The sequence below is a fragment of the Sapajus apella genome, unplaced genomic scaffold (assembly GCF_009761245.1).
Source record: "Sapajus apella isolate SASKATOON/1434 unplaced genomic scaffold, GSC_monkey_1.0 scaffold45, whole genome shotgun sequence".
Lineage (NCBI taxonomy): Eukaryota > Metazoa > Chordata > Mammalia > Primates > Cebidae > Sapajus > Sapajus apella.
Window position 1 is genome coordinate 19,628,870 of NW_022436985.1, and position 22,023 is coordinate 19,650,892.

At 37.0% G+C, this 22,023-nt stretch overlaps 1 protein-coding gene across 3 annotated transcripts in view; it reads right to left on the minus strand.

The window, feature by feature from the left end:
• Positions 1 to 22,023, minus strand: part of FRAS1 (Fraser extracellular matrix complex subunit 1) — a 464,791-nt gene that overhangs the window by 437,543 nt on the left and 5,225 nt on the right. For all 3 annotated transcript variants that reach the window (XM_032239833.1, XM_032239834.1, XM_032239832.1), the window contains exon 2: positions 19,179 to 19,210. In XM_032239833.1, the coding sequence (XP_032095724.1) occupies positions 19,179 to 19,210 (32 nt within the window). The remainder of the gene's footprint in view (positions 1 to 19,178; positions 19,211 to 22,023) is intronic.

Sequence of the window (22,023 nt, forward strand, 5' to 3'; positions counted from 1 at the left end):
GCCATGCCTCAACCAGTCACCCTGCAGCATGAAGTCTCCACAAGGGTATAGTGAGAATAGGTAATCTAAAGTAATTTCCAGATCCCTAGTACCACATTTATTCTTTCCTAAGAATAGGCTAACCCTTTTGTTATCTTCCTTCTTAATCTTTAAAAGAAAAGCCTATGTCCCATCTGTGCTGACTCTATGTAGTCTAGTGTTCTGGTAGGTTAACATCTCAGGGTCACCAAACACAAGAGCATTGTGAAATATCAACATAGTTATTGAGAAAGTAAATTACCATAATAACTCACAACCAATCCTTCTGCAAATCAAATGGCTACCAATTTTTGCTTTTAAACAAATTGAAAAGAGACCTAATTTTCAGCTGATGATTAAAAATAATTTTTAAGGATCAATCAGAATTGATTTTGGCCTATAATTCAGAAGGAATTCAAAGAGACTATAACAAAGCCCTTCATTTCCCATCTATTTATTATGTGAATGAACTCCACAAAGTTTACATCTAGACAAGTGAAAAACAAGAATAGAACCGATGCTGAATCCTGTCTCCTCTAGCAATAAATAATATGCATCCTGCATGAACTAAAAGAAGAAAAACAAAAGCCCATTCATCTCATTAAGAGATGCATTTCCAATGAAACTGTACTTTCTAACATTTAACAAGTATTTATCAAAAATTTTAATGTACTTATGTTGTTTTACTCAACTGTAATAATCCAAAAGAAATTACTTAACACTTTGAGCCTTACGTTCACAAGAAACATTACAAATGCTTTAAACTTAAATTTATATACATATTTTGTTGCAGAGAAGTATAATAGGGTGATCAATAAAAGACTTTCAAGCATAAAGGTACATTACATTAGCATGAATTCCATGGGAATTTAAAAGTGAAAGTGTAAGGAGAAAAAGAAAGGATGTATATTTTCAATGAAGATGAGCTTGTCTATTTTTTATGGATGCCGGTGGGAATCAAATTGCTGTATTCAGATTCTATTAGAAACATTAGAGAGGATGTAATAGTTCTAGCCTAAAGTGTCATTTTTTATGTCAAAAACTTATATACATTGTAACCCATGCATCTTTTCACAAAAAATATTAGATATAATATTTTAAATGTGTAAGGAGGTACATGGTTTTCAAAACTATTTGAGGGGGATAAGAGTAAGATGTGGGGAAAAAATAATTTAAACAAGAAGAGCACAGACTTAAACCAAAGAAAATTAATCACTAAGCCGGAGCAGGAGCCCACCGTTTCTAAAGGATATGGCCATCAGCAAGGAGAATACCTAAAAACAAACCAGGATTCTTTGAGGAAGGAGGGAAGAGGAAAGAGGAAAGAAGTCTTCCTAGGTAAGGAGAGCGTTTGTCCATCCATCCACACGATGCCCTCAGGCAGCTGCCCGGGCCTGGACTTCTTTAACTGTCTACCTCCTGACTCTGAGGCTCCCAGATTCTGTCTCTAGCCAGGACAAACAGGTAACCAGGGACCTGCCACAGAGGGGCTGGGAAAGCTAATGATAAGGTTCTTGCCAATTTATTGCCCAGGTTTCTCAGAAAGTCTGAATCTCAATTAATATGTTTATTTTGGTTTCACCCCCTTATCCCTCTCCTTTCCAGGTAAACAATGGCTCTGAGAGGCTGGGTGGGGATAGTTCACATGTAGCCCAAGCTACCTAGAATCATTGCTTTCTCTGGGCATTACAGTTTTGCTACAAAATCCATACCAGCAGTGCCCAGCACGGGAGCCACTAGCCATGCATAACTATTTAGATTTAATTAAAAATAAATAAAATTTACAATCCAGATCCTCTTTCACACTAGTCACGTTTTCAATACTCAGTAGCCATATGTGAGTGGCAAACGACACAGATAGGGAGCATTTTCATTGTGGCAGAAAGTTCTTTGGTCTAGATTTCTACAAGGCCAATATCCTCCGCTGTGGGGACTTTTCTCTCAGGGAACCTGTTGTCGCCCTTTCCAGTCTAGCTTTTCTGTCTGCAGCTCCACACAACCTCCATGCTCACGGTCTTTAAGACATGACCTTAGGTGTCTGAATTCTAGTTGCTGTCAGGGTTGAAGCTCTTTTCCATGGGAATCCTAGGCCCCAAACAAATCAAAGTATGTAGCTAAACTCTGGTTTAACATTTACCCAAGCTTTCTGTGACAGATTATATTTCTCCAGCACCGGGGCAAAGAAGACAGATCTTAGGGATGCGTATCCCACCTCCACCTGCCTGCATGTCCCAGTTTCAAGTCTGATTCAGTAAGACATCTTGGGACAGATTTAAAAGGTAATGTAACTATGAAGGATTTAAAAGAGAAAAAAAATAGTCTTGCCACAGAAATGGAAGATGAAAAGAGAAAATAAATATTCCAAAACTATAAAGGAATTTTGAGTGGTAAAGCGTTTGTGAGCCCAAAATTAATGTATCCTAATATGCACCTATAGAAAGCTTACATTTATCTGCTTGTACAACTGATGTATGAAGTTTAAACTATGTCTTCATGGCAAAAGCAGAACTGAGCATAGAAAATATTATTTCACACAGTATTTTCCAAAGCAGATACATACCAACTATTCACATGCACAAACTCTGGACCATAGAATGTATCCAATTAAGATAAAAACTATTCCACTTACCAAAGATTTGATACTTTAATCAACTTCTTGCCTATGATTTTTAAAAAATGATTTTAAATCTATACAGTTACAAAGAAACAGCCTCAAAATATTTGGCCAAAGTGCTTTCCTATACATTCAACTGTTTCTCCTGAACACCTGGGCATACCAGCCTCTTCTCTAATGGATACTTCTGAATACCGCAATTATGCCTCCTCTTCTAGCCCAAGGTAGTGCAGACAGCAAGCACTCTGCTTTCTGTTCCCTAGGGGAATAAATCAATCAGGCTCTTCGAGGCAGAGGCACTGTGGTATCCATTTTGGCTCTTGATAGGCCTTTGTTGTTAGTTCCTGTTTCCTAGCTGTGTTCCAAACAAGTGAGTTTGCCAGAGAGCTGATTTGCCAAAAGGTGAAATGCCAGTCCACCTGTAGTGTAAGTTGTGCATAATATTACACCTATTAAAGCATGGGCCCACTCAGAGATCGAGAAGCCAGCAGTTTTCAAGACAGAAATAGTGACTGAATAATTTTCATTATTCTACCAAAAAAAAATTAAAATCATCATATGTCATAAGGAGATGATTGTCAATATTGAAAATGAAGGTTCTTAGTTCTAGTTCATGATTTCTCTCTCTGTTTTATTACCCCATCACTTTGGGGTAGAATTTGAGATAATAGTGCAGAGGAATGTCGAGGAGGAAATCTGAGAAAAAAAAGAAGAAGAAATACTGAGACTGGAAAATGTGTAAATGAAAGAGGTTTAATTGATTCAGTTCTACATGGCTTGGGAGGCCTCAGGAAACTTACAATCATGGCAGAAGGGGAAGCAGCCAACTTCTTCACAAGGTGGCAGGAGAGAGAGGGGAGAGCAAACGTGGAAGACCCCCTCATAAAACCATCAGATGGTGAGAACTCACTATAGGAGAACAGCATGGGGGAAATCACTCCCATAATCCAGTCACCTCCCACCAGATCCCTCTCTCAACACCTGGGGATTATAATTCGAGATGAGACTTGGGTGGGGACACAAAGCCAAACCACATCAAGATAACTAAGTTGAGTCTTGATTTCCACTCCCTAAAAGCAGTCCTTGAAGGTCTCAGTGAATTGACAAGTAAATTAAATATCCTAAAGAGAGTTTCCTTTACATTAGGGAAAAAACTTAATTTATAGTCACCACAGGCTACTAATGAGAGAAAAATAATCAAACTTCTGAACTTCTACTATCACAAAACTCTTGTCTTTCACGCTTTCAGGAATCAAAGGGAAAAAGACGTTTTAACTCCAAAAGGGCTAGAAATGATACTCTTTCTGATAATAGCCTGAAGCTTCTGAAGCCTTCTTACTCTGCTGTCGCTCCTCATGGAGGGACAATGATTTTGCCACGGAAGCTGTACATCAAGTCATAAACTCATTTCAGACAAATGGAAAAATGTTCAGCCCTGTATACTTTGAGCTCTATCTTTCTAGTCGATACATTTTTAGTCTCCATTACAGACTGTTTTTCCTTTCTGCTAGTCATTTATCAAAGGAAAATAAATGAAACAAAGACCCCGAGAAACGTTCCAAACAGTCATTTCAAGAAAGCAATAAAACATTCCATTTCAAAACGTATTAACATCTAACCTACCACCCATTTACTTCACTACCTACCCATCCAAACTACCAAAAAGGACATCAATGTGGTCCTAATTCATCAAATGTGCCCATGTTTTGCTATTACCTTCAGACAAGTGAAGGTTTATTATAGAGTGAAATATGTCCAGCTAACTTTCCTTCTCAACTTCAGATAAAAGCAAGTGAACATGGATGTCAGTCTAGGTATACAATGACAAGTAGCTGGAATATATGAAATGTAATTCAGGCGGGCCCAAGGCACAGGTATCCATATGTAGAAATTGGCAGAGCCATTCTATGGAAGAGTCAGAAGGCTAAAATCTAAAGTGCAAGGTTGGGTTTGGGGCCAAAAGGGAGTTAAGAGATAAGAGACCTGGTTCCCATGATGCTTTCTCCAGCAGCGTTCATCAGGCCAACAAGGCAGATGGTCGCTCTCACTTAAGACTTCATAAACAAGCCATGCTGACTCCACATGTCTAGTTTTCCTTGTAGAGAATATCTGCTCCTTTCTCTTTGGCCAGCATGCTTTCACATTCAGAACTTCCCTCCTCCACTTGATGGTATGGTAAATCATAAGGTTTCTTTTTCCCCACTGAGGGTGTGATTTTACCTGGGGGTATGGTCCTTGACTAGAGCCAGAACAATCAGAATGTTTTCTGGAACTTTTGATGGAGACAGCATCTCTGAAGGGGGCTCTCTTCTCCTGGAATATGAGCCATTTGAACCGTATAAATCAATGTTGCCATCACAAGGAGGCTGTCAACCCAAAAGAAAGTGTAGCCAAGAGAGGTGGCGTGAAAAACACATGTTGCCATCATGTGAATATATATACAGCTCAGTCTCAAGCTAATTTTATTCCCTTGGACTTCTGATTGAAGGAGCAAAACATTACAGACTTTCCTTAAGCTAGTTTGAGTTGAGTTTCCATCACTCACATTAAAAGTCTTAAATAATATAATTTTCAAAGACTTCCTCTTGCTTTGCTCCTATCTTTGAGAAAGAGCTTTGTCTAGGCCGTCCTTGCCATTTGTGGTCTGATTCCACCCCACCTACCTGGCCACTTCTTGATTTTCTGCAACCATTTTCTCTTCACTCTTTCAACTTCCATCCTTTCTCTCCACTGGTTCCTTACCCTCTACTTACAAGTTCTCTCCCTCTTGTTGACAAAGCAAATGGGGTTCTTCCGCCTTATGAGACTTCAATCACAGAAAGGCACATTTTAAAAATTAGTTTCAGTCACAAGATTTGCATTAAGAACTCAGCCTTTTTTACTTAACATTACCTCAGAAATGTGCCTTCATGGCCACATGCTCTTCTCATATATAATCTTAATGGCTACACAATGTTCTATGTCAAGTTAATCTATGATGATTTACTTAACCACTCCTCTAATAGAGACATTTAGGTAACTTCTTCTTTTATAATGTAAATGGAAATTCCCAGAAAGCAACTTCTTTAAACATAACTTTTCTTTCTTCTAAATTAATTTTTTAGGTCAAATTCCCAGAAGTCTCATCAAAGCTGGGTTTAATAATTTAAATTTTTTAAACAGGTATAAGGTGATATCCCATTACTGATTTAGTTTTTACCTGGTTATTAACAACAATTCTTCTTAATGTATTTGTCACTTATATTTTCTCTTATGTAAACTCTCTATTCTTATTCTCAGCCACTTTAATTCCTAACATTTAGTGGTTTTCTTAAATATTTACATGAATTCTTTTTGGTTAAATTTACATTTTTTAACTTTTTTGTTTTTAATTATTATTGAATGAATTCTTTATAAGTTCTACCATGTAATTGTTTATAACACTAAATCTTTGAAAACCTGTACTTCATGTTTTCTTTTAATTTTATATTGTTGATATTTTTAAATGTTATCAAATTTGTTAAGACCATTTTCTATTCCATCAACTTTTAAAAATCCATCATTCTCAAATTGAATGTTGATTTATTCTTACCAAGGTTTTATCTTTATCTTACAGTCAGAGAATACACTAACTAAAGGCAGTTTAAATTCGTATTACTTCCCCAAAGGGCAATGTAATAAGGTATATTAAATGTATACACAAACAGACTTTTAAAAAATGTATACCATGTGGCTCAGAAGTTGCATTGCTAGGGAATGTTTCCCAAGGAAAGAATTGAAAAGTGCACAAGAATATTCATCACAGTGTTGCTTACAACACTAAAATATCGAATTAATATGAATACCAATCAATGGGAATGTGTAAAATAACTTATAGTCTATCCATAATGAATAATGGTATAGTTCTGTGTATTGGCATAGAAGGATATCCATTATACAGTATGCAGTTTAAAAAAAAAAAGCTGGCCAAACAGTGCATATTGCAGTGCCTATTTTGTTAAATACACACATACACAGAAAAGGTTCTGCAATGAACTCATCTAATATTTAGTATTAATTATTTTTGTTTGTGGAATTACTTGGATTCATGGAATTTTCTTCCCATTCTCTCTATATTTTATGTTTGCTACTTTTTTAGAACAAGGCTATATTCCTTTTAATATAATAAATAAAGCAACATGACCATTTTCTCTTAGAAAAAAACAAAAAAGAAAGTTCTTACTCCTCAAAAGTTGGAATGATATTGTTTTTGTGTTTTGTGGTTTGGTTTTTGAAAAACACTACTGTTTATACTTTTCTAATTGCTTTCTGTTTATAAATGAAACACCTGAGACACAGATAGACAAATATCACGTCTCATTTATAAGTGGGAGCTAAATAACGTGTACACGTGGATGTAGAGAGTAGGGTGATAGACAATGGAGACTAGGAAGGGTGTGGACATAGGAGGTGGGTGGATGATGAGAAATTACTTAATAGGTGCAATGTACATTATTCTGTTGATAAATACACTGAAAGTCCTGACTTCACCGCTATGCAATATAGCCATGGAACAAAATTATACTTGTACCCCATAAATTTATACAAATAAAATTTAAGATAATAATTTATCTATAAAACAGAAGATTAAATTCATAGTTGTTTGTTTTTGGTTTTGTTTTTTGAGACAGGGTCTCCCTCCGTAACCCAGGCTGCAGTGCAGTGGTGTGAGCATGGCTCACTGAAGCCTTGCCTTCCCAGACTTAAGCAATCCTACCACCTCAGCCTCCCCAGTAGCTGGGAGTATGAGCTAATGTGTGTGTGTGTGTGTGTGTGTGTGTGCGTGTAGATGGAATCTTACTATGTTAACTAGGTTGGTTTTGAACTCCTGGGTTCAAGCAATCCTCCTGCCTCAGCCTTCCAAAATGCTGGCATTACAGGTGTGAGACACCATGCAAGGCCAAATTTATAGTTTTAAAGATACAGTCTCCCTTACTGAATAAGTATCCTTGACCTTAATAAGTTTGGATAAAAACAGCTTACAGGAATACACATGCCTTGATGCTCACAGTATTTCTTTTATTTTACTTTATATTCATCTTTTGACTGGTGTTATTGAGAATTTTTTCCTCCTAATCATAAGTGAACAGAATAAGAAATATAAAAAGACACTTATTTTTCTTCAACAGCTTAATTAATTCCTCTAAAGTGGCAGCCAAAGCAGCTGTTTAACATGAGTTTCCCTCCTTTTCCTATGCACTTTAGTTATCTTATTCCTATAAAATTTTCCTCTCTTCTTCTCGAAGTCCTCAGGCTATTAAGAATCTTTTCTAGCAGTTGTTTTTCAAGAAGTCCTATTATTCCTTAAAGCATCTGACCATACTTGATTTTTCTTTTCAAAAATATATTTTAGATGTAGAAATTGAGAAAGCTGATAAAATTCTAGAAGCAAACAATAATATAGTTCTGTTATCCAGCATGAGAGAAAAACTATACTTTCCAACACCTAGGGTAGTATATACAAAATAATCAGGCTTCCATTTTGACAAAAAATTTTAATACAACAAAATGTACTTTATCCTAATACTATCTGGAGCATAATTTAATCTTTGCAAATTGTGAGAAATGTTCACTGGAATAAAGAGAAAGAAAAAAGATTATATCACCACCTCGGGGTGGTGGGGAAGATCATTATGAACATCAATATTAAAGTAGATTAATGTCTATTAATAGGGAATTCTACTTGATATAATGCCAGATGAACCCATTATTGCTGAACTAGTAATAAGCTTAGTACTGACTCACTGTTGGAATATGTCTGCAAACTGATCTCTTTTTTTCAAGAAGATGATCACAAATGGTGCCACCCATACCCTCTCCAAAGCTCTACAGAGCAATTGCATTTGGACATGGGTGAAAACGAAAAGGTGAAAACGAAAAGAAGAAGGAACACAGCAGAGGATGGTGCTCCAATATCTCATCTCCAACAATATACTAATCAGTTTGCACTGACAGACTCTGAATTCAAGAGCAAATGATTTCCATTTCAAAGCATCTCCACTGCCTGCAGAATGTAATTCAAATGCCTTATTCCCGGCCCTATGTGATCTGGAGTTTAAAAATCCCTTCTCAGTGTTTCATCAAATCACTTCTCTAGCTTCAATCAAACTGGACTCACTTTGCCACTTATGCTTTCACTCATACCTATATCTTAAGAGCCTTTCTCTCATCTCTCCCCATTCTAAACTGGCCCATATTTCAAGGCCAAGATCAAAAATGATTTCTTCCTGAATAAGAGTATTCTAATTGCAAGCATGTATTTACTATATCCCAAGTACGTTCACGTGTTACTCATTTATCCTTGCAGCAGCTCTGTAATATAGGCACAACTATTAACTCTATTTTAAAGACAAGGTAAGTAACTTGCCCAGGGTCACACAGTAGTGAAGAGCTCAGACTTAAACCCAAGAATCTGGAGCTCGGCCCCTTAACCATGGTGCTGCACTTCTACCTACTGACACTGATCTCAAACTGCTTTGTCCTGAGTTCTTTATCTGATTATAGAGTACTGGGTCGACTGCCGTTGGCTGCAGTAACATAAAATGCAGCTTATATTTGTTTAAACAATGAGGGAACTTCTTAGCTCATACAGTAATTTCCCAGGAAGGTCAGTTCCTGTCCTGGTTAAGTCAACAGATCAAATAACCAACTCCTCAAGGAATCAAAATATCCATCCCATCTCTCTCCTCTGTCAACTTCTGTGTGCCAGCTACGTATTCTAATGGTTGTAGCACCTCCAGAGATCACGTGTCCATGTGCCAAAGTTTAAAGGCTAAGCTTCAAAATCTTCTATCAATAGAGAATTCTTTTTTCCCACTCTTGAGGTGCAGGGATATCAACACACTACTCTAGGCCTTTCTTATCCCCAGGAAGGTGGCATGATTTATCTAACCAGTAAATTTAAAAGAGCAACTAGGCATGCTTAACTAAGTCTGTCTTCTTTCCTCTTCTAGGGTGCAAGCCTATCAACCAAGATCATATGTTTTCCTCTGTTTCTACAAGCAGTAATTATTGCTTTATCAGCTCTTCTGCATGGGAAACCTGCCTCAGCGAGGCTCTGTGAATGCCTAAGTCTTCCCAATTCTGAAGGGTCAGAAGCAGCAACCCAGTTAGCTAAGAGAACTGAAGCTAAATCCTCCAACTTAGCTTCATTGGTTAAAACATAAAAGGATGATATTTTGACTTCTATATTCTTTGTTGTATTTCTCAACTTGTTCAGAACTGGGGGAACAAAGGTGCAATTAATGGGGTCCTTTCAAACACCCAACAATGTTAGCAGAGTTCCATGCATATCTTATCGGCCACAAGTAAGTCACACTCAATCCTAAATCAATCCCTGGCAAAGTGATACAAACTTTCTGATTAGCTCACAACTAGGAAAGGGAGGGAAGCTGCAGCAAAATCAGGACTCTGTCAACACAGAAAATAAGAAAAGGACTACTGGCTAAGCAGCATGTTCCTGGGTTACAACTAATATCCTATTAATCTTGGTATTCTCCATAGATCTAATCACAGGGTCTAACACATAGAATTTGATCAATAAATGTCTTTGGAATCTCATTGGATCATTACTACTACACATATCTATAGCAAATATGGAAAGGCTTCTTTTTAGCCAATAATTTCGTATTTCTTCTGTTCCTGATTTCTCATCACTTAGATCAAGTTCATTCTAGATTATAGGGAAACTCAACACAGGAAGAACACCAAAGGATGAATGTCTATTTCTGCTAATAATTCTCTCCTGCTCACTGTTACTGAACCATTTCAAGAATGTAAGGTACAAAGAACAATGAAATCTGCTCTCCAATGTAGATACCCTTACCTCCCTGATCCCTCCCCCACCCATTCAATTTCCCTTTGGAGGAAAGAAATGACATAAATTTAATAAATAACCAATCTTGGGAGCTGTCAGGAAAGAACTCACAGGTCATGGCCCAAACTCAAGAGCCTCCTGGGTACTAACAATAAACCATTTCTTACTATGAAAGCCTGTCCCCCTCCTTCCTTTCATTTAGCTTATAAATGCTGGCAACCTAAGAAATTATTGCTAAAAGAACTTAGCTGGGACATCAGAAGCTATATGCCTGTCTTACATAAAACTGCTGAGTGATTTTTTTTAATTTTATTTTGTGCCAATTTTATGTTTAAGTGTCACAGAAGCAAAATGCCATCCATATAAAATTTTCAAAGTCAACTTTTCTTTAGACATTCGTAATTCAAATTTCAGAAAAATATAAGCTTGCTTAACTCAATTGCCATTTGATATTTATATATTCTCTTTCCCTTGGTAAGCAAAGAACTATTAAAAGTAACTAAACTATAACATGATAATATCATAAGGTGTCATAAATGAGTGACAGTTCTATTATAGGGGAATTATACATATATACCCATGCATATATAAATGTACCATGTAGAAAATAAACATATGTATATACTTTGTAGTTATAAATAGAAATAGAATAAAATAAAAATGAGATCTCAAGTTGTAAGCAATTTGGTGCAAAAATGACACACACTTAAAAATAGTGAGGGAAGTGTATGGTCTGAACAGAAAATTGAAATATATGATAAAACATAGCATAGTTTGAGCAAATTAATATGGCTTCCAAGCTCAATTGCATCTTCTAAATTCAAAACAAAGCATAAGAAATGTGTTTGTTAACTTAAAACATCTGTTCCTACCACATGAATATGAATAAGAATAAAAATGCATATGGATTATTCATCAATAAAAGTACAAAATCTCTTGTGTTATTCCTCTCACAGAATTATTCTAAGAACATATAAATTCCCAAATAGGAAACCAGCACATCTAATTATGATGGACAATTTATAAAAACCCAGGAAGGATAAAAAATCCTGAGGCAGCTAGGGCCCAGTCCTCACTACCTGACACCTAGGATACAAAGTTACTCCCTTTGAGGAAATAAAGGGGAAGAAACTCTTCACTGCACACTCTGGTGCCAGGAGATTTTTTCACCCTCTTCTTGCCTTAGGCAGAAGCACGCAGCTCTAACCTTCCATCCACAGGTGAGAACCCAAGTTGGAAAAGCCTGCCACTACTATCTCACTCCTAATTCTGTTTGTCTAGTCTCAACCTGAACATCTCTAGTTAAAGGAGCTCATTATCCCTCTAAATTTGTGACAACACCTAGCACAGTAATGATGTGTTGAAAAAAATAAGTTTTTAATCATAAAATAAGTACATTTTAATAAAGAGTGGCATCCCCCACTTAAAAGTATATTACTCCATATTTTAAAATGAACACCAGAGGCATGAAAAATGAATTTTTGTGAAACTATAACTTAAAATGGTGATATCCTATAATACTTAATTAAAAGGTATTAAGAAATTATCCAATACTTTAAGGGAAATTAAGGAACGGCTGATTGTATTGCTTCTCCTCTAAGTACATCCTCAGGACACCAAGTGTTCTCCCCACTGCTGAGAAGTTCAAGGTGTTTCAATAGCAGCCACTGGCCACCATTCACTGTTTGTGGGGGGATTTCAAGCACTGAATAGTGAAAACTTCCAAATTTTCATTTCTCTTTTCCACAAAATCTGTTGAGTATGTTGATGAATACAAGGACAAGGCAATTCTGAGACTCGTTTCTACAGGGCTGTGTCTTTTGTGTTACCGTTTCAAATTTTTAAAATTAATACTATAGCGAACCAATTTTTAAAAAGACTCAAGCATTGAAGAGCTCTAATGATCTCCCTTAAAGCTCCTTAGCCCTAATAAACAAGGTCTTCAGATTAGACCAGAGGTTCTCAATTTTTTTCTGTTCTAATATAAATAATGAATAACACTCCCATGAGTTTAAAAATTTATAAAATTTTTAATGGAATATGTAAAATCGACTGTAATTCTACCCCTTTTCTTTTATTCAAGAAAACATTGATCCATAACAATTGCTTGGTTTAAAAAAAAAAACAAATCACGACAACAACAAAAAAGAAAACATATCGAGCGATATGGGGAGAGTAGATATGTTGTAACTGTGTTGACCTCAAAACTGTTTAAATTATGTAAGCAAACAAAAACAGCAAACTTAGGTGCTATAACAAATTTTGCGTTACTTTTCTCATAATTGCTAAAAATACTCCAGTAAGCTTCCACCCAGGGTGGAAACCATCCACAAAGCTCTATTTTAAGTACTAGAGTATGTTAAGAATTTTAAAACCCTAATGCTGCACTGTCCAATATAGTAGCCACTATCTATGTGTGGCTACTCAAATTTAAACTTTAATTCATTGAAATTAAATGAAATTTAAAATTCAGTTTCTCAGTTATCGTCAGCTACATTTCAAGTGCTCAGTAACCACATGTGACTCACAGCTACCACACTGGACAGCAGAGCTGTGGAACATTCCCATCATCACAGAAAGCTCTGCTGCACAACACTGTGCTAAGGAATCTTGGAGAGAATCTAATCTAACTCTCTGAATTTACCAGTTTAGAAACTGAGACATCATTTCATTCAAGTGATTTAAACTCCATGCTACACAGCTAGTAATTACAGAGCCAGAACCTGAACCAAGACCCTGGACTCTATAACTCACTCATTCCCACTCCAACATCTTGTTACCACCTGGATGATGTGAATACCTGTTCCTTGCAGGGACAGTTCTGGGTTCTTTCACAAGTATGCTCTCAGTTAACTGTCACATCAACGCTAGGAGAAATATAATCCCCACTATGTAGAAAATAAAAGTGACACTTGGCTGTATAAAGTATTATATCTGAGACCACACAGCATGTATGTAGTGGTGCCAAGATTCAAAGTGGAAAGCCTGGATATTCCTGCAGTGTTATATATAGTCAACAGTCCACAATTTTGTATTATCCTTGAAAACTACTCTTTCAGATTTGCTAAAAATTAGTGCCTTGTGATTTGCTTTCTCAGCATTTCTCGGCAAAAGTATCCCAAGTAGGAAAATCCTAACACTTAACACCTTTGATCTAGGGAAGATGGGTAGTTTATCCACCCTTGCCAGTTGTCACTGCTTTAGAACAATAGCAGCCAACCTGTACTATAAGCCACAGCACTGGATGAAGTGCTTCATGTTCATCTCCTTTAAGCTTCACAACAATTCTGAGAAGTAAACAGTTCATCACCATTTCACAGACAGAAAAATTGAAGTGAAGAGTTAAGTCATTCATCCCAGGAAGAACTTTAAAAAGGATATGTGTTTGCTTGTGGTGATGCAAAAGGACAGTTGTTTAAAAAAAAAAAATGCTTGATATAGTTGGAAAAGACAAAAGATGTGTGAATACTTTGAAATAAAAAATTAATTTTCCTCCTCACACTGGATGTCACAGTTAAACCTAGGTAGTTTCCCTCTGATGGATTCCCGATTTAACACAGTCACACTGTCTTCCACAAGGGCTGACTTGAGGGAAAGTCTTGTGAGCCCAGGAGTGCATGGGTATTATGGGGTAAGAAACACACTCCAAAATAGATTAATTCAATGATTTTCAAGTTATTTTTAGTCCCTTCTGGTCATTTCTTATCTGAGGAATAAAAAGAAGGGAAAGTTACAGAAGAGTTTAAAGAGAAGGCAGAGAGCTGAAGTCAGTCCATAAGTGAGAGACGGCTACATGTGTTCAGGACTTAATCACCCCAGGATGTCACTGCAAGTCCAGACAGCTGTCAAAAACTGGGAGACACAATGCAATACAAGGTGGGGGAGATCTATACATATACACTTATATACATATACACATATACATATATACACACACATATACACATATGTAGTACATAATACACTGTACGTTGTATTTTTTTTTAAGATGACATGCCTGTCTAAACATGTTTTGCATCACATAGTGAATCTGTATGCTCGTCCTATACCAGTGCAGGATGGCCTCAGTTAAATGGGAAGGGGTTAGTCAGCGACAGCTGGCTTTTGTTTTCCAGATGACATGTTTTTAAGATGTTTTTAAGATGGCATGCCTGTCTCAACATGTTTCACATCACATGGTAAATTTGTATGCTCATCCTACGCCAGTGCAGGACAGCCTCAGTTAAAAGGGAAGGGGTTAGCCAGGGACAGCTGGCTTTTGCGGGAGGTCAGGGACAGAGACTGGCAGAGACAACTGCATCGCAGTTGTGGAAGGGAGGGGGTGGGCATATAGGACTGAAGGTAGTGAAATAAGCTAGTTGTGTTTAGAGACAACAAATGGACTGACTTGGTTGTGAGAAATAGAATGCTTGATCAATGACTTAAGAATCAGAACCAGGTTTGAACTCTCTTTTCCACTAGCACTTACTACGTAACTTTGGACAAGTGACTACTTCCTGAGCCTCAGCTTCCTTATCTGTAAAGTGGAAAAAAAAGGAAAGAAAAGAAAAAACAAATGAAAAAAAAAAAACCTAGAAACTATTTCCTGGGTTTGTTGAGTATTAAATACATAGTAGGTGCTTAGTAACTGTGTCTTCCTCTTGTTCTTCTTGGTTGGTTAAGAGAAATTGTGTTATGGAAGAAAAGCACATGCCAGGCATTGCACCTGGGTATCTTTTTCACATTATCTTCTTTACAACAGCCCTTCAGGAGGGGCTTTCTTTGTCCTCATTTCACATCAGAGGCAGTAAGGTTCCAGAGGTGATGTAACTTGCCCTACGTCACAGAGCTGGTTTGCAATAGAAGAGGAAGGATCAAAACCAGGTGTGTCCGACTGCCAGAGCCATGAATGTTCCACTATATCTGGCAGCTTCCAAAGCAACAAGTGATGAGATTGAAAGGTATCACTGAGAGGAATCCTCACAAGAGAGGCAGAGAGTTAGCACTATACTAGCAGCAAGTGCCTAAATCCATGTTCTCATTTCCTTGATATGTTTTATGAACTCTAGGTGAAACTGAGGCTTTGCCATTTTCAACCAGAACAACCTTCTACTTCTGGTTACTCAACTGAGACATGAAGAAACCTCAAGAATGTCACATCCCTGCCCCAGTTGCCTCATCTGTAAAATGGACAGTCTGGAATAAGAGATTTTTCAAGTCACTTCTACCTCTAAAACAGTGAACATGTGGGTAGAATTATGGAACAGGGACACCAACCACTATTCTCAGAGCCAGCTCTTGAAAATGATGCCTCTTACAGTAGAAGTCTTTGTCACCCAAAAAGTTGTATAATCAGGGAATGCTAGAATCCTATAGTAATGCTCTTGAACTCTTTGATTCAAAGTACATGAACATACATTCACTCTCCAATTTCACTGATGTAGATAAAATGCCTTTCTTTAACACTAGGGCATGTGGAAAGAGAGCAGAAGTGAATTATGTAGACAATAAACTAAGTCCACAATGCATCAACTACCATTTCCAGTTTCATCATCCTTAAAATGGAAAGAGAACTTAAAATTGTTACAAATAACCCCGAACGCAGATCTCTCTAGATTTTGAAATATTTTCTCAATCTTTTATAACTGTTTTTTCTACACTTAATTTGATGGAAATTTTTTAGTGACTTGCCTCTGTGAAGTATTTTTAAAGTATTCAGTGAAGTTTCCCTAGAAACAAAAACAGTACTTCTTTTCACATTCTCATTTCAGCAGATTAATTAGATGATAAGTCTGATGTTGCCATTTTTCCTTTCTAGCATCTCCAAGAGTTCACCCATCTGGCTGAAAGGACAAGCTAACCTCTGCACAAGGCTCAGCATGCTTTGACCCCTGCACTCCTCCCTGACCTATCTCCTGCCATCCTCCATGCACTGCCTCGAATGCCTATAGGCGCTCTTGCTTCAGACTTCACAGTTTCTGCTCCCCATCTCTGGAGAGAAACTTCACAGTTTCTGCTCCCCATCTCTGGAGAGAAACTTCACAGTTTCTGCTCCCCATCTCTRGAGAGAAACTTCACAGTTTCTCTCCTCTTGGGTATCCACCAGGCTAGCTCTTATCATTATCTCTTTCAGTATGTCTTTGTTCAAATGTCACCTTCTCAGTGAAGCCCTCCTATCACCCTATCTAAAGCAGCCACCTTCATCCCTATTGAGCCTTTTCTATCCCTCCCGCCTCCACAATGTTTTTCCCCATAGCCCACCTATATGAGATTCTATATATTTTACTTGTTAGAATTCAAGCTCCATGAGGGCAGGAATTTTCATCTGTTTGTTCACAGATACAGTCCAGTGCAGGTCTGAAATTGTCATTCAATAAATATTTGTTTAATGATTTTATTATTGTAATAAATATATTGTCTTTCAGACTGAATTGCATAACTACAATAATAAGTATCTGATGTTTGAAGAGGTTTAGAAACAAATATAGCAGATCAGACTTGGTGGCTCATGCCTGTAATCCCAGCACTTTGAGGTCAGGAGTTCAAGACCAGCCTGGCCAACATGCTGAAACCCAGTCTTCACTAAAACTACAAAAAAATTAGCTGTGGGTGGTGGTGTGCAGCTGTAGCCCCAGATACTTGGGAGGCTGAGGCAGGAGAATTGCTTGAACCCTGGAGTCAGAGGTTGCAGTGAGCCAAGATCCCTGCACTCCAGCCTGGGTGACAGAGCGAGACTCTGTTTCACAACAACAACAACAACAACAAAGAATGAGAGAAAGAAAGAGAAACAAATGTAGCAGATCCTTGATAAGCAAAGAAGTCACCTGGAGGAATGAGGAGCATGCTGGTGTGGGAGGGTGCAGCCCACTACCCTTGAGCAGCCATGAGCCCTAGGATCAACCAGGGCCTGGTAGAGAGGGAAGCAAGGTCATCCAATAAATTCAAGATGGCTGGGCAGTTTCTCCTTTTAACTTGATCAAACTGACCTCTCTAATTACTTGATGCTTTCATATTCAAATGAACAATAACACATACCAAAATTAAATACAGAAGATGGTCTAGCCACCTTTTTCCATATATAGGCAGAACGACAGAGGAAGACAGGATGTCATGTTCTGGTCCACCCCTAATGGTCAATTACCTCTAGCAAATCTCTTCATCTCTCTCTCTCTCTCATCCTTTCTATTAAAAGAGGGAAGAGTATGAAATAATACATGGCCTGCCTATTTCATTGGTCTATTATAAGTATCAGACATATGAATGCTTATGAAAATATATTGAAAAGTTATGGAACGCTCTACACAATAAATAATTCTCTTTGTATTAGTGTGGATAACTGACTTATCTAAATATCCACGATCGCTCCCCAAAAGTGATAATATATTTTGGAGCAAATGATTCCTAAAACATATTAAAGAATAAACAGAGCTGGGCACGGTGGCTCACACCTGTAATCTCAGCACTTTGGGAGGCCGAGGCAGGAAGATCACAAGGTCAGACATTTGAGACCAGCCTGGCCAATATGGTGAAACTTTGTCTCTACTAAAAATACAAAACTTAGCCAGGCGTGGTGGCATGTGCCTGTAATCCCAGCTACTCGGGAGGCTGAGGCAGAAAAACTGCTTAAACCCGGGAGGCAGGGGTTGCAGTGAGCCGAAATCATGCCACTGCACTCCAGCCTGGGTGACCCAGTGAGCCTCCATCTCAAAAAAAAAAAAAAAGGATAAGCAGGGCAAGACATGGAATGACAAATGGAATAAAAGTGGCTTTTCCTAATTTTTAATAGAAAAACATAAAGAAAAAAATACAAACCTCCTGAGCAGCAACTACAGTATATAAAGTAAAGATTCAAGAATATTACTGTGAACATCTATAATTATCTAGACTTTTAGATACTTCAGATAGTCCTCATCTATTTCAATACCACAAGGATAATCGAAGATGACTTATCAATATCACACATGTCAACAGTAGGTTGTGATATAAATGAGCAAACTCTTTCCAACCATCTCAGTTCAGTTTTATTATAGCATTTATTAAACCAAAATAAAAAAGTGGTGAAGAATGACTTGTCACACCATTTATTAGAGTTGATGGAGTGTAGACAGTCTTCTCAATAAGGCTTTAACACACAGTTATGCACCATAGTGCATTAGTAATGAAAAGAAATGCATGAGACTTATATCAGCTTTTCCCCCAAGTCATTCTGACATTAAATTCAAAATCAATTTTACCCTATATGGCAAGAGTTCAGGGATAAATATTAATTTGTTTGCTGTTCACCAAAACTTAAGTTTATAATTCAATCAAAAACAGAAATCCTTCCTATTCTACTTAATTTGATAATCATACTTTTTTTTGGAGAACGGTTCAAAGGAAGAAGCAAATTCAACAGGAAGATAAACAAATTGTGTCCCCGTTTGTATCTGACAAAGGGATGGGATCTAATTTTCTCTCTGATTAAAAGAACACAAAGAACAGCCACAGAATGCAAATTGTGCGTTGAGTGTTTGAATTTCTCTTCCAATACCTGAGTATCCAAATGGAACTAATTCACTCTGGAAAAGGTATTAAATAACTGAGCATCATTGTGCCTGAATGAGGGCTAATCCTCAAACTGTGAAGAAAAATAAACATATTCTACAATGACAGGGTCAACTCACTCACTCAGGAACCTCAATCAAGCATTTTACATTCAAAAGAAAGAAAGCAAGTATGTAAAGAATGACCTACCGCCAACAAGGAACCCTGATAGACACAAGCACCTGTGGGGAAAAACAAAACAAGAATTACAAGAGATGCATAACAAACCAATAGGCACTTCCTCAGCAAGCTTACTGCTAAAACCGCATCTACACGCATCATAATCAGTAAAATGTGCTTCTTCCAAAATCTTAAAAGCTTGAGCATTCTTCCCCTGGGGTAATAACCCCATCCACCAAAACAACATTCCTTGGACACACATTAGAAAAAGCATCATTAAAACTTATCACTTGAATTTTAAGATAAATGTATTTATAACGGCATGCTATAAATACAGTATATATTTTTCTTTGTGATAAGTCAGCAAAGCCTCCACAATCCATTCCCATTTACTTATCCAGGCTTCCCTGTGACTCTTTGCTTACACTAAGTCTCCAGTCCAACCCAAGAGGCCAACATAGAATCCTGTGATATATTTACATGTCTCAATGCCTCTGCTCATTTGAATTTCCTACAGATGTACTTTGTCTAGTCAAGGCCCTTGAACTTGATCCCATCTCCTTCGTGAAACTTCTCCTGCCCATCAGATTATGTTCCTTGGAGCTCCTAGCACTTTGTGCCTACATCCTCCATTTGTGAATTTATTCTTGGGTACTTCCTTTCTAAAAATGTTGAAATGTTGCATCTATCCCACTACATAATATATGTGTGTGTGTATTATATATAGCGAGAGAATATATACACTATATATACTATTAAATATGTACTATTACAGATGTGGTATATATTCATATATACCTACTATATACTATGTATAGTATGTATATATCATATACAGTATAAATAGTTTAAATAGTATTTATAGTATATATATATGTATACTATAAAACTGAAATCTTAATTTAAAAAAATATACACACATTACCAACCAATTTTTGAGCTGCACAAAGGTCTTGATTTAACTTAGAAAGAGATGGGCAGTGTGCTGTCACCTACTCTCTCAGAAATTGAGTCTGCAAAACAGATTTGAACAGTATATACACACCAAGGTGAAGCATATCTTAACAACCTGCCACAGTTGGTTTCTAAAGAGAGAAGGACATTACTTTACCACAGCGCTTACCTCTAATGTCATTTATGAAGTCTCAAAAATATTAACTTCTCAGAAAAGAACTGTTCTACTTTCTCCTCCAATAATGGAATTGAGAACAAGCTTTAAAAAAACTGAGATGACTATTTACACTTTGGTTTGAATCAAAGATCTCTGTGGGCAAATTTATTGAAATAACTTTTAGGTCCCTGACATTCTAATAAGAGTAACTCGAGATAAAACCTTGGGGGGAAATTCTTCCTAATTGTCTAAATTTTCCTTAAGAAATCTTGTTTCAAAGACTTCGTATTTCAGTCTATGTTACGTCATAAGAAATTATATATATATATACACACAAATATATGTGTGTTTATGTACATGTATGTGTGTGATTTGTGTATATAAAATAATCCTATATATCTCAAATAAATATATATAAACACAATTCACTTTCTAAATTACTTTTATGGATGTATTTAATTACTTCTGGTGTTTAGAAAATTTAGATCATCATCACTTAGTTAAATTTAACAAAATTTAAACTTTAGAATAAACAAAATTTAACTTTTAGAAAAAAACACAAACAAAATTTAATCTTTAAAATAAGACTATTCTCAAATAATTTTATTGCTCTCCTCCACAGCATTACCTTCCAAAGTCAATTCTTTTCATAGCTCCAGAGGAAATCAAGCACCTTAAGAAGTCTCTGAGTACCTATATCAAAACCCATTTTTGGATGTTTAGAAAGCCATTATGAACTCACTGCAGTATGAAAAAATAAAGCAGCACTGAGTGTGGCACATCTATACCTGAGCAAGCCAAGCATCTGCTGGAGACTTAAGTCAAAATGGTATACAGCTGCTAAAAAATTATATCATTAGGAAGGTGAATTAATTCAGTTTGGTTTGCACTATATTGTACAATTCCAAAAGAAATAAGCTTTGCCCTCTGAGAGCTTTCCTAAAACAGAACAGTTCTACCCGGAAGGCAGCTGCATGAATGAGCCTCCATTAACACAGCTTCTAAAACATCATTTCTACTCTCTTGAGAAAATAAGCATCCCAGTGTGATGCCCAGTCCTATCAAACATTTATAATCACCCAATACCAGATGCAGCATCCAAACCAAACATATTTCTCTCACACACCCACCAGCAGATGAAGTTGAGGAGTTTGTTGACATGGGTACTGGGTGTAGCTTCTGGTTGATAGCTACAGTGGAGGTCTTTTCAGTAATCCATCAGTTCACATAATATGGAAAATGAAATTACTCTCTCCACTCATTATTTTTTTATTAAGAAGTACAAGAATGATTGCAGCTCTATTTAATGTTTATATTTAAGGCTTTGGTTGAACTTTAAAGAAAATCCCAGCTCAAGGTGAATTCTGTGAGATGGTGCTGATCCAGGAGAAATGAGCCTCCTTCAAAGGAAAACTGAGGAAAAACACGAGACAACAGGAGTAGAGTTCTTTAACCAAGAACAATGCCAGTTTCAGGGCACAGAATGCAGCTGAGATGAATTTAAGTTCTGACACCTCACGGTCTGTGAGAAAATGCATGAAGTTTTGCAGGGTGAAGCAATTTTATAGCATCAAGAAGGAAGCCCAGATCCTGAGACCTGGGCTCTTTTCCTGTGTGACTGGCTCATTTCTTGCAGGTCACATAGACAAAATGTTACTGCATAAAATTTAAACAAGTAAATGTCTGTTTTTAATCCCCTTTGCACATTATAATATACTCCATTATGCGATGGCTGTATAAAATCTAATATTTTTGGAGAAATTT